Source organism: Rhinatrema bivittatum, chromosome 6 (assembly GCF_901001135.1).
Source record: "Rhinatrema bivittatum chromosome 6, aRhiBiv1.1, whole genome shotgun sequence".
In the NCBI taxonomy this organism is placed as follows: Eukaryota; Metazoa; Chordata; class Amphibia; order Gymnophiona; family Rhinatrematidae; genus Rhinatrema; species Rhinatrema bivittatum.
Window position 1 is genome coordinate 161,349,382 of NC_042620.1, and position 20,184 is coordinate 161,369,565.

Genomic DNA, 20,184 nt, shown 5'->3' on the forward strand with positions numbered 1-20,184 from the left:
TTAGGGAACAAAGGCCCTTTAATTTAGCAGTAACATAAGGAAACCTTTGTGTTCACACAGTTGGTAATGGGGGCACTGCACTGAACAATCTCTTAGTAGAGATGGTGGAGTAAGACCAGTAATGCAATTCAAGAAACAGTGGAACAGATGAAGCTGAGTGAAGGTAAAGTCAGAAATGAAGTAGAGTCTGTGATATTGCAACAGGAAAGGAATACAAATAGAACCAGGCTAATTATTGTCAAACACCCACCCAAAATAAACCCACTTGAGTCAGATTTACTAGCTGAACATCAACCACAGAACACAGAATTCAAATAAAAAAATATATATATATTATATACTTTAATATATAGCAAGTTTAATACATTAGTGTTTACAAAATAAAAAAATTACCATCTACTGGATATGTGATGTTAAGGAGAAAAAAAAAAAAGTTATTTACTCACTACTAAAAGACCAGAAAACTCATAGGACAAAGACAATATCCCTGGTCCCCGAAATCTCTCAACTAACATTTAAGTATTATTGGAAGGCATTTCTATTATTGGTTTTTCAACTTATGGAGCACACTGGAGCTCGGATAGTGAGAGCCACACGCAGCCATTGTATTTGGGAACAAACAGGTTGGAATCCATTTTGTTAGTGGCCCACCAGAAAATGGAGGCCTGCTTCCAAAGTTTGTTCCTTACAGTGACAGAAACCTGGGACAGCCACATGCAGGGATTTAGGAAGGAAAACTGATTTGCTACCTAAAGCACATGCAAAATGTGGACAAGTTTGCATAAAGCAGATGCCGCCATCATTAGATTGCAGCTTATAAAATAAGCTTCTACTGTGAGATTTTACAGTTTGAGACTGTGCTATTATTAAAAGACCCAAAATGTAAAAACATACAAGCCCATTGGATGAGGCTATGCAGATACTAAGCAGTATGCTGGGCTGGCCAATATGAAATGTGAACTGTTAACTGGAGTCCTATTCAGAATACTATTCCACAACAAAGGAGCAAGGGAAATTCGACGTCAACCTTTTATCACAAGCAAAAAAAGTTGTAAACTCTATTAGCTAAGGTAAGCTTCTTTAGTGAGTGATACAGTACAATAGATTGTTAACAGGAAAAAAAACCTTTTAATAGTATAAAATGTGTAATGGAACCTAGACTATAAAGCTCTCGTTCACAAAAATCAAGCAATTAAACAATTGTGCATGTTTACAGTGATCAGAGACTACAGTGTAGACATATCTCACATTTGTCCAACATAGTATTCATAAAAACTGAACAGTTACATATAACCAACACAGAGCAGACTTGTAGATACAAAAACAGAATTTCATGACTGCATCCTTCTGTGGTACCTAGAGCCAGAGGAAATTCAAGCTAAAATCATAAGTCAAGGACCTGCACACCAAGTAACCTGCTATAATTTAACAAAGCATTCATCCGTTTACTTTTGCTTAGAAATCCAGAGAAAACTATGCAAAACGGTTTTTCTTCTGGTTTTTCCAAATGTGAAGCAGATATTTAGGTAACAAATCTTAAATCATCTCCCCTTGCTTTTTTTTTTGTGACATTTGCAGATTTCTTCAATAAAGTCTGGAGATTTTTCAGTCAACTTGAATTAACATTATAATGCAATATTGTGTATCTCTCTCTCTCAGTATTTGCTTCCTTGATAGCATATCCAGTTTATTTTGTTTTCCATTTTAAATAGTTTGACATGTTACATTAAAATACTCTGCACTAGAAATTCTGAATTAAACTGGTCCCTCAGGAGGATATTTTTATTCTGCCTGGCAACTTTTCTGCTCCTCTTGGTCTCAGTTCAACTCAAACCAACCTCTGCTAGGATTATGGGGCTATGAGCCTTCTTTGTACATCTAGCTGGGCTCTCCCCCCTCCTTGTTCCCATTCTGAACCCCTTCCGATCTAATCCAGCCATCACAACAGTCTTTTGGCTGAAAAACAGGATTCCCACTGGCAGGCAGCACAGGTGTGCTTTTGGCTAGTCAACAGGCATCACTGTGCCACAATAACAAACTTTTTCCCCTCAGGGCCTATGAACATTGCCTCTGCAGAAAATCGCCAGCAGCCAGCCCAAGCCAGGCTTGGAAGTTGAACCAAGGTGTAAAGCACTGCTAGTGAGTATCCAGCCTGGCCTAGAGGCCTGGCTTTTAAATTCGTGTTCCAAAGCATTCTGAATCTAGCAATTAAGTACGACTGGGAAAAGACAACTTTTTCCCTTTAAAACATGAAGATGGAAGATTTGCAGCTGTGACATACAGTAATTATAATTTCCCCAGTATTATATACATATACCATCCAAAAAAATGGTAAAATGTGATACATAAGTGTCTCCTGCAACATAGGTGCATCTTTTTACAATGAGACTCTGCTAGTGGGTTGTGGTATTTTTTTGTTTTAATAATGTGTGCTATTTGCATCCTTTTTTTCAATTACAATAACTATTGCAAACTAGCTCCCTGTTATCAGTATTACATGAATCACATATCTTTAGCTAGGGTGTATAACATTAATAGGTATGTTAGGCACATTTAAAAACAGACAGTGAAATTTCAAGTAAAATGAACTGTATCCACTCTTCTGAACTGAATACACATCCCAAAAACACCTACGGTTTTTATAAATTATACAAACACATAGTACATTCTTAAATAATGGTGGCTCACAATATTAATTTGTGAACCTTTCCAGATCATAAAAAAAAAAACAAAAAAAAAAAACAAAAAAAAAACAGACGTTGGAGGCGCAGTGTACCCAGTTAGTATTCCTGTTCATTTAGATTACACTAGCTCTCTGGCTTGTCTTCTTCAAACTATCGCAGTTTATAGGCTTTGGCTACAAATGTGCTTGCATCTGAGGCAACACTGGTTATTAAGGCTTGCTCGATATGGTGTTGGCGCTCTGTTAGAATGGATGGCAGGCAGAGCGTTGTATGGCTATCTTGCATCTTCAGGCTCAGTTTTAATGATTTTCTTCTCCATGCTGTTTAAGGCTGATTGAGAGTAATCTTTTAACATCCCAAGGCTTTCTGCTAAAAGAAAAAAAGAAAAAAAATATATCACAAAAAATTAAGCTGTAGGTGGGATTTCCCCCCCCCCCCAATCCGCCTTGAAAACAAAAAAAAAAGCTACAGACTTGTTTATACACTGTATATTTACTGTGTCTTACCAAGCAAAAAGCTTCTCACTAAAGAATACAAATATAGGTATATTTTAAGATACACCCACATATTTAAAAAAAACAAAAACAAAACACACTCTTTCTCTATTTATTACAAGGGAAAGATTCCACTGACAACAAAACTGAAGAGGTAGCACAAGAATTATCCTGACTTTAAAAAGCCTAGTTTTTCCCTTTAAAAATCAGAGAACAATTCAGTGGTACCTTGTAAGTTTTTTTGTTTTTGTGTATTTCTACTGCCCAATTATAAACAAAATGAAAGAGAGGGGGGGGGGGGGATGGACCACTCATCAGCTTAGCTGGCACCAGAAAACCTCTTCCATTACTTATGCCATATGGCTTCTATACAACCCAAGGATGGGCTGCTCAGAAATGCTTCAGACCTTTATTTAAGTTGACTCTGAACCACATAAGCTCCGATTAATTCGGATTCGTTAGTGTCAATGTTTTACATTATAAGCTAAAAAGATTAAAAAATAAATGAGCCTGACTGCACAGGAAAGTTTTGATTGTAATGAAGCTGACTGTCTTTCCTAACAGCAAAAGTTGCAAACTCTGCCATGTGAAGTGACAAGAAAGAACATGCAAGAATGTAAGCCTGCGGCCTTACAAAAAAAAAAAGCCTAAAAATAGACAGCAGCTGGGTAAGGAATGATAGAAAACCCCCCACATTTCAATAAATAGGGGGATGGAGAGTGCCTACATTTGGTCCTTGGGTGAATAATGCTGGGCTATTCTAGTCACTGGCAATGTCCTGATCCTTGTTTTTGACTAGTCAGCTCGCTCTTAGTATAAACCCCTGGGAATATTCTAAGATTTGTTCAACCCAATCCTCCAAGACACCCAGCCAGTCTAGTTCTCAGGATAGTCACAACGAATATGCATGAGATAGACTTCCATACAAATCTATTCCTTATACTTTCATTGTGGATATCCTGAACACCAGACTGGCAGGATGTGTCTGGGAAAAAAACTGGCTTGAGAACCCCTGTTCTAAAAACAGTTCCACTGAAGAGCAATTTGGCCATGCCACCTTTTACTCTGAACTCAGTTAGTCACAAATGCAATATGTGACTCAGGGGCTATCTACTCATGCAGGGCTAGTAAAGACCATAGTAAAAGATGGAATAGCTTAAACTGCTCTGTAGTAGGAGTCAAACTATTCCCTGATCACAAGTAAAAATGGGCTAATTTCAACATTACAGAAAGAATAAAATCCTGACAAATGGCCAAGTTGCACTTGTAAAATATTTTAATTTGCTCCCCTGCATTTTACATTATCAAGCACTATAAAGAATGGTCTAGCTTGTTAAACCTCTTGTTAAATCAGAACTGTTTTTGCATAAAAAAGGACAAAGTACCTTTCTGCTGGCAGGGGTAAAGCTGCAATCCACCTCATGTTCAAATCTACCACTGCCAACAAACTTTTCAGTTTGAATTCACAGTCCCAACCCCAATTTTCCCTGAGATCATAACTCTCGAAGGGAAAAATCATCTATTGCTATATCATTTTTTTTAGCCTGCCACTGAGCTGTACAATGCCTACCTAAGGTGAAGTGATGAAACAATTAACCAGACTGACTCACTGACCAAGTCAGGATGAGTCTGAGTCTCCCTTTATCACCAACTCCTGGCCCATCTTGAGTAAAAAGCCCTTTAACACATAGAATACCTTTGCACTTCCCAATAAGCAACCAATGCCAGTGCTCAAATAGGGGAAGAAAGAGCTGCCAGTAAAGCAAAGACATTAATTTAAATAAATCCTTCAAACATTATGTCAGAAAAGGTTTAACTGAACTTTGAAATTTCTCTGGCTTAGCAGGGTAATTTTCAAAGGAGTTAAGCATGTAAGTGTAACCTACTATGGTAGCAATTTTCAAAAGCCATTTACTCGAGCAAAAAAGGCAAAACACGAGTAAATCCTGTGGACAATTCAATGGCATGTATTCTAGCAAATTTTCAAAGCCCACTTACTTTAGTAAGACCAAGTTTTATGCATGTAAATAAATAGTTTTTAAAATTAGGCCCTTCGGTTTTAGGTAGGAGCATTCTGCAGGCGTGGCACGGACAATGTCTAGTACTTTGCAGTTGATAGCACGCACCTGAGGACCGAGATGTTACATCACTGCTGGAGTAGAGCCTAGGCGACTCACTGCGCAGCTGTTTCCCTAAGTGCTGTTCCCCATCTGACGGAACATGTTGCAGCTGTCTACTGTCATGGTTTATCATCCTGAGGTTTAGAGGCATCTCACCTACATGACAATCCACACAGATTATGCCCTTGTCAAAATTAAGATAAATCACTCTGCTTCATCTAAGAGAATCAAGTCACTGAACCCACAATGAAATGTTCAATGCAAGGGTGCAAGCACTAGGAAGTGCTTACACACACAAGAAATAGTTGCTATCTTTATTCATACTCCTGATTATAGACTGCTATGGTATTCCTGTGAATTTCATGTTTTGAATTTATCTATTCTTGTGATTGTTTTTTGTATTTAATGTTTATTTGTACATCGCCTAGAGTACTATTTTAGGTGATTAATAAATCCAAATAAAGATAAAGAAATCAACACTGTCAAACCATTTATACAGGGGAGCAATTTTCAAATAGCTCGATTTGGGATAAACACCTGTGAACCAATTCTTAAAGTGAAAATACATGCACACTTTGCAGGCTGCCGTGGCTACAATGTAGGTATGGTCACTCATTGTGCAGATAGAATTTTGATGTAAAAAGCACATAAGTAGACTTGAAAAGATTATCTGCATGCATACATTTCCTCCTCTGACCTAAACACGGTCTCCAGGAATACCTCCTCTCAATGTGGCTCAAAGGACGTACATTGAGACACATATTAGGGGATGGGCAATTTTCAGATGGACTATTTACAAGGGTAAAATGCTCTTTACTCACAGAAATCACTTTGAAACTGGCCCCAAAGCTAAATTCAAACTAGTTGATGGGAAAACACTGGAGTTCTATTTTTACCTGCTACAGGGAAAGCAGGTTTGCTTGCCATAAACAGCGTTCTCCGTAGACAGTTGGATGAGTTAGCCATGTCACGTGGATGACATCATCTGATGGTGCTGAATGGACCTCTCTATCTCATAGCTTTTGCTCCAAATATGCCTGCAGCTCTTGTGTAGGCACTGCCTAGTGAGCCCCTAAATGAGTGAGCTTAGCTTTAGCTCAGTAGTTGAGTCTCCAGGGAGGCGGGAGGGTATTAAGCGTGGGTAATTCATCTTGCTGCCTATGGAGAACCTGTTTGTGATAAGAAAGTTTGCTTCCTTCGGCCAACAAGCAGGATTGAATTAGCTGTAACGTGGGGTATCCCAAGCTGACAGTTGTGCAGCAGAGCACCTACTGAAAAGCAACCCAGACACCACTGTGGAGAGTGGACTACTGCTGTGCAACTGCTTGCTCAAAATCACTTGACAGACTCTCCAGACAGCAATGGAATGTGAAGGTGTGAACTGACTGCCAAGCTGCAGCTTCACAAATATTTCCAATAAGCACAGCTCACAGATGAGCCACAGAGGTAGCCATACCTCTTTTGATGAGCCTGAACTGGAGGCCAGTTAGAACAGAGTAATGCGTGATACAGTCCTTGTACAGGACTGTACTTGGCCACCATTATTCCCAGTCTTTTAGGATTGTAAGAGGTAAAGAGTTGAAAAGCCAGATAATGTAGTTGAGTTCTCTTTAGATAATAAGCTAAGGTCCTTTTGCAGGCTAACAAAGTGAGAGCTTTCTCTCCTTCATGTCCATATCATCTTGGAAAGAACATAGGCTTGGATTCAGATGAAAGACCAAAACTACTTTTGGCAGAAACTTGGGGTGAGTGTGGATCACCACTCTATTGTGGAAAAACCAAGTACAGTGAGTAACAAACCAATTCTTGAAGCTCACTTACTCTTCTAGCTGATGTGATGGTGACTAAAAAAACAACAAAAATCCACTGCCTTCTAGTGTAAGCTCTTCTTGTTGAAGGTTTTCTTGTGCAGACTACAATATCTGCAACTTCCTTGAATAGTGACAGCAATGTAAATATTCATGCTCAATATACATGCCATTAAGTTGAGAGAGGGAAGGTTTGGAGATAAAGCAGGAGGAAGGTTAAGGTCCTGGGGGAATAGGAAGGATGATAGACACCGTACAAGGTATGAGAACCACACTTGTCTAGCCACGTTGAAACAATGAGATCAGGCATGCCTGATCCTTGAGCACTTTCTATACTGGTCTAGTTGCCAACAGAAGTGGTGGAAAAGTAGATCTGTATCTTACTTGAACAAAAAAGCATCCAGAGAAGGCCTAAACTTGCTTTGAAGGATAGAGCAGATTGTTTATACCCTCCTTTTGTCCTCAGGTGTCAGCAAAAATCAATTGGATGGCTGATCCCAGAGATCAAAGAACCTGTCTCCTGCTATTTTATAGAGAGACCCACTCATAAGGAGAAATCACTCTGCTGATGCAATCTGCTGGTGTGCTGGCAATCCCAGGAAGGCAAGTTGTTTGTAGGAAGGCTTCATGGCTCAAGCCCACTCCCAAATTCTCAAGCCTTCTTAGCAGAGGGTCTGCAACTCTGTGCACACTTGCTTGTTGACAGAACATTGCTACTTGGGTATTGGTTTGGATCAGAATTCTCCTTCCTTGAAGGAGATGTGAAAGCTCTCATTGCATGTCCAATTGCTTGTTGGTCCAGAAGATTAATCTGAAACAGATGCTCTGTTGACATCCAAGTTCCTTGGGTTTTGAAATACATCTGTGCGTGCCCCAGTCCCTACTGGACACATCTGTTACTATCATCTGATGAGGTAGGAGCCAAAAGGAGAGCTCCTATCTCCAGGAATTTGGATTTAGCCACCATTGGAGAGCCACCTTCATGTCTGCTATGGCTCTCAGCAGAGTTGACAAGGAAAGCAACTGATCTCACTGAATGCAGAAACCCCACTGGAGAATCTTCAAATTGGAGGTAGGTCGTGGAGACAACATGTACCACTGCCATCATGTGACCCAGGACAATCAACATCTCCTTGACCAGGACATAATCACTCTGCACAAGGCTCCAGATCAAGGATCGAAGGCAGCATGCTTACAGCGATGGAAGGAAATCCTCTCTCTTCAAGAGATTCTATCCAAGCCCCTATGAACTTTATTCTTTGGGTAGGGAAAAAGGTTCAATTTAGCAAAATTTGCAATGAACCCCGGTGATCAAAGAAACTGGATTGTCTTCTGAAGGGAATCAACATTGTTGTTTTGGAAGGTCTCATCCATTAGTCAATCCTCCAGGTAGGGGAAAACAGAAATCCCCCCCCATGACAAAAAAAGTACACAGCTACTGCTGCTAGGCATTTGGTGGAGACCTTCTGGGCCACTGACAGCCCAAAAATGTAGAACCATGTACTGACAGTGAAAGGAATAGACCATGAAATGAAAGTATTGCCAGTGGGAGTGATGTATGTTATGATAGCATTCAAATCTGGGGCACACATCCAGTCCCTTGCTTGAATGAAAGGTAGGATTATGTGGAGAGAGTTCATTTTGAACTTCTCCCATAACTGGCTCTTGTTCAGGCTTTGAAAATCCAGGATGTGTTTCAATCCTCCTGACTTCTTGGGGATAAGGAAAACAGCAACAGTAGACCCCTTACCAAGGTGATTGGGAGGGACAGGTTCTATCACCCTCTGGCTGATGTGGCATGAAGGCCGAACAAAGATGCAACACTGGAGGGCAGGAGAAGTGCAAGTGATAGCCAGATTTCACAATTTTGAGGACTCAATGGTCTTTGATCTTTCACCTCTCCTTCAGGTAAAGATGAACACCCCCCCATAGCAAAGAGGTTGAAGTTTGAGAATTGAGTCTTGGGGCACAGGCTTGGGCAGGGCGTATTGTGACATCTCTCACAAAAGATGTCTGTAAGCCAGAAGCTGTTGTTGTGGAAGTACATGTAGTGCATGATACCAGTGAAATTGGCAGAAGAGGCACCTTTGGAAGTAGGAATGCTTAAATGTGAAGTAATGATGCTTCAAAGACGACAGTTTCAGATCCCATTGATAGAGCTAGACAACAACCATGTTGCTTCTTAACTTGGGTGAATGGAGGAGATTCTCCCCAGAAGAGGGCTCATCGGCTAACTTATCAAGAACATCCTCTTGCAGACTATTAGCTCTCAGCCAAGCCATTCGGCATGTTCCAATGGCCGCTGCCAAGGATTTGGCTAAGATATCAAATGATTCATATATGGAGTGGAGAAGATGCCGCATACACCCCTCTACATCCCAAAGAGCCTGCTAATAATCTGCCTATTTTCCATCCAGGGACTAACAAGGGTTTCAGCTTCTTGACACAATCTTGTAAGTATTGCACTATGGAGAATTGGTGGGTCGCAATACATCAAGCTATGAAAAATCTTTTTTCCCCCAAAAGGTGTTCAACAGTTTAGGGTTTTTGCCTGCAGGGTGTTTCAGAAAATCCTTGTCATCTTTGCTCTTTTGATGCAGATTCCACTGCTACTGACTGGTGCTGTTGCTAAACTACCAGAAACCCTGGGGTTTGCTGAACTCTATATTTAAGGTCCAGCATCCTAGGGGAGGCAGGATACTGGTCTGTAAATCCTACAGGGCTGAGTGCACTAGGATTCCTGAGGGCTTGGATGGAGTTTTCCAGGATCCAAAGAAAATCCAAAGATTTCAATGTAGAAGTCCTTGTAGACTCCCAACTTCTCCAAGATTTTGGAATATAAAGGAGGTCTTCTGATGGCAAAGAACAATCCAGCAAATCAAATAAAGGGTCAGAGGGAATATCTGTAAACCCTTTTTCAGACCTGCGATGTGAGGGAACACAAACCTAGAACTCCAATGATGGAGGTGATTGGCGTGGGGTCCTTATTATCGGAGGGGGACAATTCCTGGGGCATGCTCCAGACTGAGGTCTTGAGCTCCCTCTTAGTCTGGCTGGATTCTGCAGTGAGGGATGATCAAGGACTAAATTCTGCCTCAGGCCCTCTGATGGAAGCTCCCACAATGTAGAGATGAGAGGGATTCCCCCTCGAGAACACAAATCTGACACTTTGGACAGGATAGGCTGAAGAGTGCCCTCTTTATTCCTTGCTGCCATCAAGGCAAAGAAAGTCACCAGTTCTTCTACCTGATCTATGGGCTGCATTGTCCTTTGGCCATCCTCCTCTGAAACCAGTATAGGTTCATCTTCTTGAGAAGTTCACACTAGACTCCAGTGGGAACACCTCCTGAATCAATTGAACTGGAGAATACATTGAAACAAGCACTACCACCATGGAACATATCAGATCTGGTGTCTGTAGACAAAGTCTTCACTCAAGGAAATTAGAGAGGTATAAGCTCTCGAGAGGATGGGAGTTAAGTGAAGTGAATCTCCTTTGAAGCCTCTTACTGCCTGATCCCATTGCAAATGTGGAGGACGCATCGACTGAGCTGGGGGATTAATGCTTCAGTTACGCTGGGGCTCAAAAGCATGGAAAGATCAAATACTGAATGCGTCAACATGGCAAACAGCTGAATTATCTGAAATTGAGGCCAGATGCAAAGATTGTGTCCAAGGCACAGTTGACTTGTGCACTGACTAGCATATCAATGGCACAGACTGATGGCACCAAGCCCTGATACACAGAGTGTCAATGGGGCTGAGCTTGACCTCTGCTTTGGCAATGCCAACTGTGCCATCTCGGATGCATAAGAAGTGGTGCCATGCATCAACAGGTCCTATGTGGCCTACAAACATTTTACAGATCTGTGTTAATGGTGCTTTGTTTGACCCCTTAGGGCAGCAGATCCAAGGATCTGTGTCACAGGACAGGGAGCTTTCCTGAAAGAGCTCCTGTTCAACTCTGCATGGATGGAGATGGAGGCCCTACTCAGAAGAGGAATGACTTCAGCTTTTCATCAACCTGAGACGTTCCTCCCTCTTCCAGCTCTGTTCCTCTGTGACATCTGGCCACAATCTTAACAGCTGCATCAGGGTATGGCCCGAGGCACAGATAAATGTTGCATGCTGTGGGTATAGTCTTTTAGGCCAGATATCACAACTTTTTTTTCTTCAATGCTAGCAAAAAAAAGTCCTGTTGAGGGCTTGCTGAGGCAGTGAGGCAAGTCAAAGTCTGTTATATGTTCATGCAAGAGCTAGGACAAAAATTAAGAGAAAAAAAAGAAAGACTGAGAGGCTTAAGAGGCAGCACCCACGCATGAACTCCCACACATGCTCAGTAGAACAAAAGCTCTATGAGTTAGGAGAGAAGGGTCCCATTTGGTTCTGTTGGATGATGCTTTCCACTTGTCATGGCTAATTCAGCCCTTCTTGTCAACGAAAAAGCACGCATGTACTATCCCTGTCCATAGGACACTCCTTTTACCCTCAGTAAGGCTGAGCGTTCCACTGACAAATGCCTCTTGAAAATCCCTACCTTTAAGGCACTTCAACTGCAGGCTTCAAGTTTAAGGCCTTCTCTGTCATTTGCCCAGTCTTGTGGAACGCTCTGCCACTTGAGCTCTGAGAAATTACTGGATTAGAAACTTTTATTTATTTATGCATTTTAAATTATACTGACAAGTATCCAGTTGTTAATGAAATTATAAAGTACAAAAAAAGAAAATTAATAATGAAACAATTACAATTCTTAATCAACATTAACTGTACTTAAAAATAAAGGAAATATGGGAGAGCCCTGAATTTAGGAGCATACTTAAAACTAGGAAATTATTACAATCTTTGTAAATAAGGCCAACGTGAGAAGTTCCAGCACATTTTATTCTACTAACCTATCAAAGCAGTGGGTAAATCTAGGAGTGAGAATGAGAATCCAAGAAAGCCCTAAGCTCTGGTGGATAAAAAAAAAAAGAAGAATTATATTCCTGGAAGAAAATACTGCATTTATAGGGAAATTGTAAGTTAAACCATGCTCCCATTTGTAATACTTCCCCTCTCATATTGAGAAATAATTTTCATCTTATTTACGTTGACTTAACCAAGTCTGGATAACACTATATTTTTTGTCCAAAGAAAATGGCTTGACTTTGAGCTTCTTTCTAAAAAGTTCCTAGCTTATTACTTTCAGCTAGCCTTCACTTGAAGCTCTGTGGGATGAATTTATATTTAACCGTTTTGCTTTGGTATATAATTTTTATGTTTTTTATATTGTATGGTGTATGTTTTCTTATACACTGTGGGGCGGATTTTAAGAGCCCTGCTCGCCTAAATCCGCCCAAATCCGGGCGGATTTAGGCGAGCTGGGCCCTGCGCGCCGGTGAGCCTATTTTACATAGGCCTACCGGCGCGCGCAGACCCCGGGACTCGCGTAAGTCCCGGGGTTCTCCGAGGGGGGCGTGTCGGGATGCGGGCCCGAACCGCGCGGCGTTTAGGGGGCGTGCCGGGAGCGTTTCGGGGGCGGACCCGGAGGCGTGGTTACAGCCCGGGGCGGCCCGGGGGCGTGGCCGCGCCCTCCGGACCCGCCCCCAGGTCGCGTCCCAGCGCGCAGGAGGCCCGCTGATGCGCGGGGATTTACGCCTCCCTCTGGGAGGCGTAAATCCCCCAACAAAGGTAAGGGGGGGGGGGGGGGGGTTAGGTAGGGGAAGGTGAGGGGAGGGCAAAAGGAAGTTCCCTCCGAGGCCGCTCCGATTTCGGAGCGGCCTTGGAGGGAACGGGGGTAGGCTGCGCGGCTCGGCGTGCGCCGGCTATACAGAATTGATAGCCTTGCGCGCGCCGATCCAGGATTTTAGTGGATACGCGCAGCTCTGTGCGTATCTACTAAAATCCAGCGTACTTTTGCTTGCGCCTGATGCGCCAGCAAAAGTAGGCCTATTCGCATAGTTTGAAAATCTACCCCAGTGTATGTCATCCTCTATCAGCAGTTTATAAAAACCTCTAAATAAAATAAAGTGCAATGAGAATGGGAAACATTTATTACAATAATGGCAGCTCCCTTCACTATTCTGACAGTATTTACTCCTTCTACTACCTCTTCCCATATAGTTTTCTTTTAGAAACAAAACATGGATTATTTTCACCACCATGAAAACTCAATACTGCATTATTGGGTGGCTTAATTAGTTCTGCAATGTGCCTGCTATTGCTGCGTCGCCAAATGGCTTCAAGCCATCCTGAGGAAGATATCATTTAGAAAGGAGAAACTTCTGAAACAGCAGAAAGAAGCTAGCAGGAGGAATAACTGGATGAGTGAACCAGAGGGCACACGGCCTGTACAAAGACTGGAAGTCGGCACTTGCTTTAAAAATCTGATCAAAAAGTGATCACTGCTTCTAGAACCAGGGTACATTCGTGTATAAGCTACTCCATTTATAGTACTGAGCTGAGTAGCAGAAATGCAGTACACAAATTTACAAAATCAAAACTTGCATATATTTCCGTACTGAAACTGTGGATGTTTTATGCATGCTGTGAAACTGCTGGTTGCCAGCCTGCTAATGGCAACCGTAAATTTAAAATTTGGTGAGCAAAGTGCCCATTACAGCATAAGATGGCCACAGGTGAAGGAGGAAGACTCTTAGCCACTGCCGCTCCTGCCACTTCCCTAAACATCTGTGACAATCAACAGGCCATGGAAACAGTAGCACATCCTGATGGCTCTCTCCCCTTCCCCCCGGCCTGCTTGTACAGTATGAAGATAAGGGAGTGGGTGAAAGAAGCAGACAAAAGGTGAAGAGGAAGGAAGAGTATGTAAATCTGCTAATATCTGCCAAATTATTTAATTAGTGCAGTTTGACCTGAGACTTCATACAATTTTTCTATCCAAGTCAGATATCCAAAGAGAATAAGACCACTGTCAGGTTCTGCCAGCTAGAAGGGAGCAACAAATTCTATGGATCTGCACTAGATCTGTTCTCTCACATAAACTGTTGAAATGCAACAAGCAGCCCAGCACTATCTGCACACATCCTGTGAAATACACATACACTTGACACTGACTAAGTACAAAGTGGAAAATTGCAGTATTCGATCTTTTTTTTTTTTTTGTTCCTTTGCATGCTGGAAAGAGAGCTTTGCAAGTAATTTACTGGGACGAACATATCAGGGCCTGGTTCCACATTGTACAGTATTTAATAGGGAAAATGCAGGCAATGTCTGAGATTTTTGTACTCCAGCTAAAACGTGGATACAGTTACCCTTTAATCCTTTATTATTTGGATTCTCTGCTAGTTGTGAAGTTTACAGAACCACCTAAGAATTAGCTTCTAAGACTACATCTGAAGAAACTGAACCCATGCGCTCGTGTTCGTTCCAGTTTCAAGCTGTAACTTCAACGAGCACAAAATTTAGAAACCTAATTGTGTTCCTAGAAAGAAATGTAAAATAGTTTTGAAAGTTTGGCCCACTGAAGGTGAAATGGAATGTCCTAAAAGACGACAATTATTCTCTTTTCCTTGTGAAAAATGGAAACAAAAATATCTATCTAGGGTATGTTTTTTTGGATAGTTTGGATTTGATTCGTAATTATTTCATCTTCTGAGCAGTCTCTCTTGCACAAGTGAGGACCAGCCATAGATGTGAGATTTCCATCAGATCAAGATCAAATCAAATTCTTATGAACTTAGATCTGGAAGGCCTGATTTCATCCTCTGTGTGAATTTTATATTTGTTTAAAATAGTTCTTCCCTCACAATAGCACAACCTTTAGATCCTCTTAGACCAGTGATCTTCGCACCAGCCCTTGGGACACATCCAGCATGACTGGTTTTCAGGATGTCCACAATGAATATGCACGAAATAGATTTGCATACAACAGAGGTGGTACATGTTCACTGTAGATATCCTGAAAACCAGACAGGCTGGGTGTGTTCCGAAGACTGGACTGAAAACCACTTGTTTTAGATGAAACGGAGGGGGCCCTATGTAAAATGCTCTGCATTCACACTGCACACAGATTTGGCACAGTTTGACACAGGTGCTTAAAAAAAAAAAAAATTAATTCCCCAAGGAGTAAGCAAAATGGTATGTTAAGGCATGGGGAGTTAAAAACAAGTGTGCATTGTAAAATGATGTAGGTGCACAAACATTATTTCAGTGCAGAAAATGTGCAAAAATAGACTACAAGGCCCAGCACCAAAATTCCTATTTCTGTCCATAGACTAAAACACCAGTGCTAGGTATTTTACTCCACCTTTGACCAGGAGTAAAATTTCCTGCACTAAGAAAACCCGAGTTAAATCAGTGCACTGCTCTGCATGGAGGGTTAATAGCTATTCCTTCCATGCAAGTGCACTAAGCAATATGCCATTTGGCATACACTTGGGTGTGCAAAAACACTCCTTGCTGCATAAGGGAGTACAGTTATGTGCTCAAATAAAAAAAAAAGTGTGCGCATAAAGGCGGTTAAAGCTGTGCGCTTTGAGCGTACCTTATTACGTTGGGTGCTTAGAGGACTTCTTTAGTTGTGTTATGGTTGTAGGGAGTTTGGCCAGCAGGTGTCACTAGAGTCCAATGACGATATGACCCTCTTGCTGTCCACTCCCAGCAGCCATAGAAAGCAGGAGGTTTGCATCTCAAAGTCAGAAACCTTCCACTTGGACATACAGGGCACTGCCTCTCACTGAATATTATTCACTTCCAATATTAAGTTTATACAACTGCTTGTGTACAAGGTGCATGTATTTTTTAATAAAAATGTACCTAAAAGTGCAATGATGTATGCAAGAAGTAAAAAATAATTTAAGAAAAAGGGCCACAATAAATTGACAATTACCTCTTAATTTATATTTTTATCTTCAGAAAAGCATTGGCTTTTAAATACATTAAATTAAAATTTAACCTTTTTTGTTGGAAGGCAGGTTTTAGGGATAAGGCAAAAAACTATTTTGGGTATGCACTTGTTACAGGAGAAATACTGCAAAATTTTGCATCAAATTGGAATTTCCAGGAGCCAGAAATTACTTCTCTGCAGGTTCACACCTGCACCATATGTTCGATCGCAGGGCAATGGGTGATCACCAGCTAACATACCTGCTCCATCCGAGCTGTCAGACATCTGGCTGATGGGGCTGTTTTCCTCCGAGTTTTGTTTGTACAGACCAGTGGAAAAACGCCTTTCTGGGTACTGTAGCCTCTCAAACCCCGATGGGTTACGAAAGAACTCCATTTGTTTAGCCATTACCTTCTCCAGCTGTACCTGGGATCAAACAAGAAAAAAAAATAATTATGTAACAGTAGCATCACCACTATTAGTTAAGCTTCCTTTCTCCGGTGTGGAAGCGATTCTGCAATACTCATGCCAAAAATGAGATGAAATCCAAAAGATGACGGCATATTTTGCGATAACACATTAATATCTTGCTCCACTGACAGATACTATGTAAATTGGATTAGCAGTAGTTTAAAAAACCTTGGTGGAAGACTGTAGTTGTGGAAAAGATCTTAAGCTACATTTTTCAAAAAAGCAACTGCAAATTTGGACAAGTTCCTGGAAGAAACATCCATCACCCATTAAGGTGGATGGCGAAATCCACTGCTTATCCCTGGAATCTATCAATCTTTTGGGATACTGCCAGGTAACCTGTGACCTGGATAGGCTGATGTTGGAAAACAGGATACTGAGCTCAATGGATCTTTGGTCACTCGTATGGCAAATCTGGTTATATAAATGCTGTAATTTTTGTGCATTTGCTCTGGGGTTATATATAAAAAAAAAAAAAAAAAAAAAAAAAAAAAAAAGGTCTTTGGGATTTTTACCCCCTTCCCCCCAATTAAGGAATGAGCAGGATCAATTTTCACTTGCCATCTATTCCTCAATTTAAATGCAGTCCTAGAACACATCATTATTCAGTTAAAAGCAGAGTGCGCAAAATTCTCATGTCAACCATCCTGGAAGGCAAGCACTACAGCGGAGCACGCAATATCATCCGAGTATGCTCCCAGTGCTATTGGAAAAAGAAGCAACGCTGACAAGAATCATGCGGAGCAAGACAAAAAAAGATGGCCAGGTGGCAAGGCTAGAGACTTTTGGCAATAGTGCACTTCCTACAAAACATTTTCATCAGCGTAGACATGATGGATGCTGGAGGTCATCATTGTAGAAGATGTACTGCATAAAGGACAATGCACGTTGGATGGCTGACAACAGAGGTGCAAAACAGCATCAGATGCCACTTTTCCAATAGACAAACAGATTCCAGGAGTATCAATTTAGGAAGTGTAAAATTCTTGTTGCCAAGCAGGCTATGGATCCTTTTATTGGAGCAATGCAAGAATTTCGGAGGAATCTCTTTGGAATTTAAGTTGACCCAGATGCTATGAGCAACACCAAAAGAAGCAATCTGTCATTAGCTGTGGAACAAGTCATAATACAAAATGCTGCTCATTAGTGGTAGAAAATGGGATCCACTAGTACACGCCATTTGGTGCATGCTAAAACTGAAATCACCTTTCCCTCTGCAAATAAACACAAAAATGAAAAAAACCCCACACAACGTGAATCAGTTATTGTTGTTGCCATGCAGGCCCTTATACAATACTACTCTGGGCTTCACCCTGCTCCCTCCCCCTGACAGATCATTAACTGTACTAGAAAAAAAAAAAAAAAAAAAAGGCAGTGGCCCAGTTCCTATGGACTCTTGATATATCCTGGCGTCCTTTAAAACAGGAGCACAGGTTGGAACAAAATCAAACTTCAACATTAAGATTTAACTAGTGCTTGCCCAGCTACTTAATCTCATCATCAAGATCAGCTCTGTATATAATACTCAGAAACTAAATTTTACTTTTGTTAAAAAAAAAAATCATTTCCCCTAGGTTTAGAATGCTAAACTTTCTTAAAGCAGAAGGCAGCTGGGTAGGTAACCCTTTAGCAGGCTAGTGATTAATTAAAGAGGCTAGATTTCACAAACACTTTTGTACCTGAAGAGGGACCTTAGGAATCCCAAAAGCTTGCCTCTTTAAACCAACTGGTACCCTAACAAAAAGTGTAATCTCTACCCAGCTACTATGTTGAGTTTTCCTTTAGCATTCTGTATTTGGAGGGCTAAGGGGAAAAAAAAAAAAGTGTTCTTTATTTGCATCCCATGTTCTACTCCATTTTAGGGCCCAGAGGCAGACATCCATGCGTCCCGCGAGCTGCTCTCCTGAAAACACAGCCCGGCAGCCTGGTTGTGGGGGTTCAAAGTGTGAAACGTCTGTGTGGCTGGAACAGAAGGCCCGAGACGTGATACGCCGTGTACGTCAGAATATGATGCGAAAGAGATGGCAAATGTGGGAGGTAGATGCAAGGGGGTGGGATGGGGGGTGAGGCGTCAAGAGCATTTTATCTTAAAAAAAAAAAAAAAAAAAAGTGACAGCTTTTATCCTTACATTTATGACAGTACATCGTAAAGAAAATTACAAATAAAAATCTAAATATTAGCTGCTGAGAGCCTAGTTTACGAGTCACACAGAAGCAGCCAGAAGAGGAAGACCAAACTGTGTTTTCAGCCTGGCGCTTTGCTCCTGCTCTTTTGGGTTTCTGTATCCAAGCCTTGGAGTGGAGGAGCAGATTAATGGTTAGAGCAGCGTGCAGAGAACCTGGGGCACCAGGGATCAAATCCAGCTCCTTGTAACTTTGGGTAAAATCGCTTCATCCACTTCTGCCTTGGGTATAAAATTTAGATTGTAAGCCCTCCGGAGCAGAGACCTAGCAGCTGCTCCTGACTTTGAAGCTTGGGTTTGGAAAGGAGAGGAAAACATCTAAAATCCAAATCAGAAGTAGTTTTTACTAAGGCTAGGGTACCATGAACCTTCATTTCCCCTACTTTTAACCCCCATCTTGCCTACCCATTTCAGTGACACTCCTTGGCTAGGGGCTACAGATCACAGCTTCCTCTAGAACGCAGTACTCGTGCAACTGGAGTCTGGCCAAAAGGTGGTGCTATTGAGTGATGGCTGGGACTCCCAGTTTCCTTTTTCCTAGGAGTGGGAGTGGGGGTGTGTGAGAACATTGCTTCCTCGCCATTCCTCAGCTCTGGCAAGCCCAAGAAACAAAAGCCAGGCTTGGGAATTAAATCCCTATTTCCGGCATGGCAGCAAGCAGTGCTTCTCCTGAAACATCGAGCCAGCCTTCATCCAAGCTTTTTGCAAGTTAAACTTATGGGTACGTAGGCGAGAATATGAAAGGTTTACCAATATATTCTTGTTTTTACATTTTAAAATTGATATTGTAGTCTCATTCTGAAATGCAGAATCTTTTACACTGGTGCTCTCCCAAGAGTCGATAACTGGACCGTCTTCCCAGTGGAGAAAGAGTGAAGACAAAAATGGTAACAGACTTCAATAAAGCAAGGAATAAAGACAGAGGTTCTTTACTGGTAAGAAATTGGTAAAGCACTGGGGTAACCTGTACGGAGCAGCAGATCCAGCGCTAAGAGACATACAGGGAATGGGTGTTGAGTTCCATGTAGGAATCTGGTCTACTTTGGGTAGATGTGTGGACAATCCCTACTAAGCAGACTGGGTGGGCCATTTTGGCTTTCATCTTACTATGTTAGATTGCTGTCTCTTAGCACATGGACCATCCGCAACTGAGAATCTCAAACAATAACTTGCAGAGGTGCAGACTTACATGCCAGGCTCAAAGCCCTGCAAGCTGAGTAGCCAAAAAAGTGGCTGGCTGTTACTGGTGACAGAGGCAACTTGCTTTACTGCTAGGTTCATAACAGTACAAAAATCTCAAATTTAACCCCCCCCCCCCAAAAAAAAACAAAACCAAACAAGCCCCACACCTCACCTTATTAAATATAATTTTAGTTTTTCTCTCTTTGCAGTTTTTTTTTTTTTGGGGGGGGGAGGGGAGGTTCTTTCAGACCCTCCATACTACAACCCACTTGGGGAGGGCCTTTCCTATATAATGTTTACTGGTTACATTTCTTTGCTAATTCTCTGTTCCTATGTAATTCCCCCCCCCCCCCCCCATACCTGTTTATTGTAATTTCCACCTGCCATTCTGCTGTAAACAGATATGATGTCGCCA

At 41.7% G+C, this 20,184-nt stretch overlaps 1 protein-coding gene across 9 annotated transcripts in view; it reads right to left on the reverse strand.

The window, feature by feature from the left end:
- Positions 1-309: 309 nt before the first annotated feature.
- Positions 310-20,184, reverse strand: part of NAB1 (NGFI-A binding protein 1) — a 43,132-nt gene continuing 23,257 nt past the window's right edge. For 6 of the 9 annotated variants that reach the window (XM_029606101.1, XM_029606099.1, XM_029606096.1 and 3 more), the window contains 3 exons: positions 16,194-16,359; positions 5,305-5,454; positions 310-3,053 (listed from right to left, as the gene is read on the reverse strand). In XM_029606101.1, coding sequence (XP_029461961.1) covers positions 2,959-3,053; positions 5,305-5,454; positions 16,194-16,359 — 411 coding nt within the window. In that variant the 3' untranslated portion in view covers positions 310-2,958. The remainder of the gene's footprint in view (positions 3,054-5,304; positions 5,455-16,193; positions 16,360-20,184) is intronic. The other 3 variants (XM_029606098.1, XM_029606105.1, XM_029606104.1) reach the window with 3 other exon arrangements.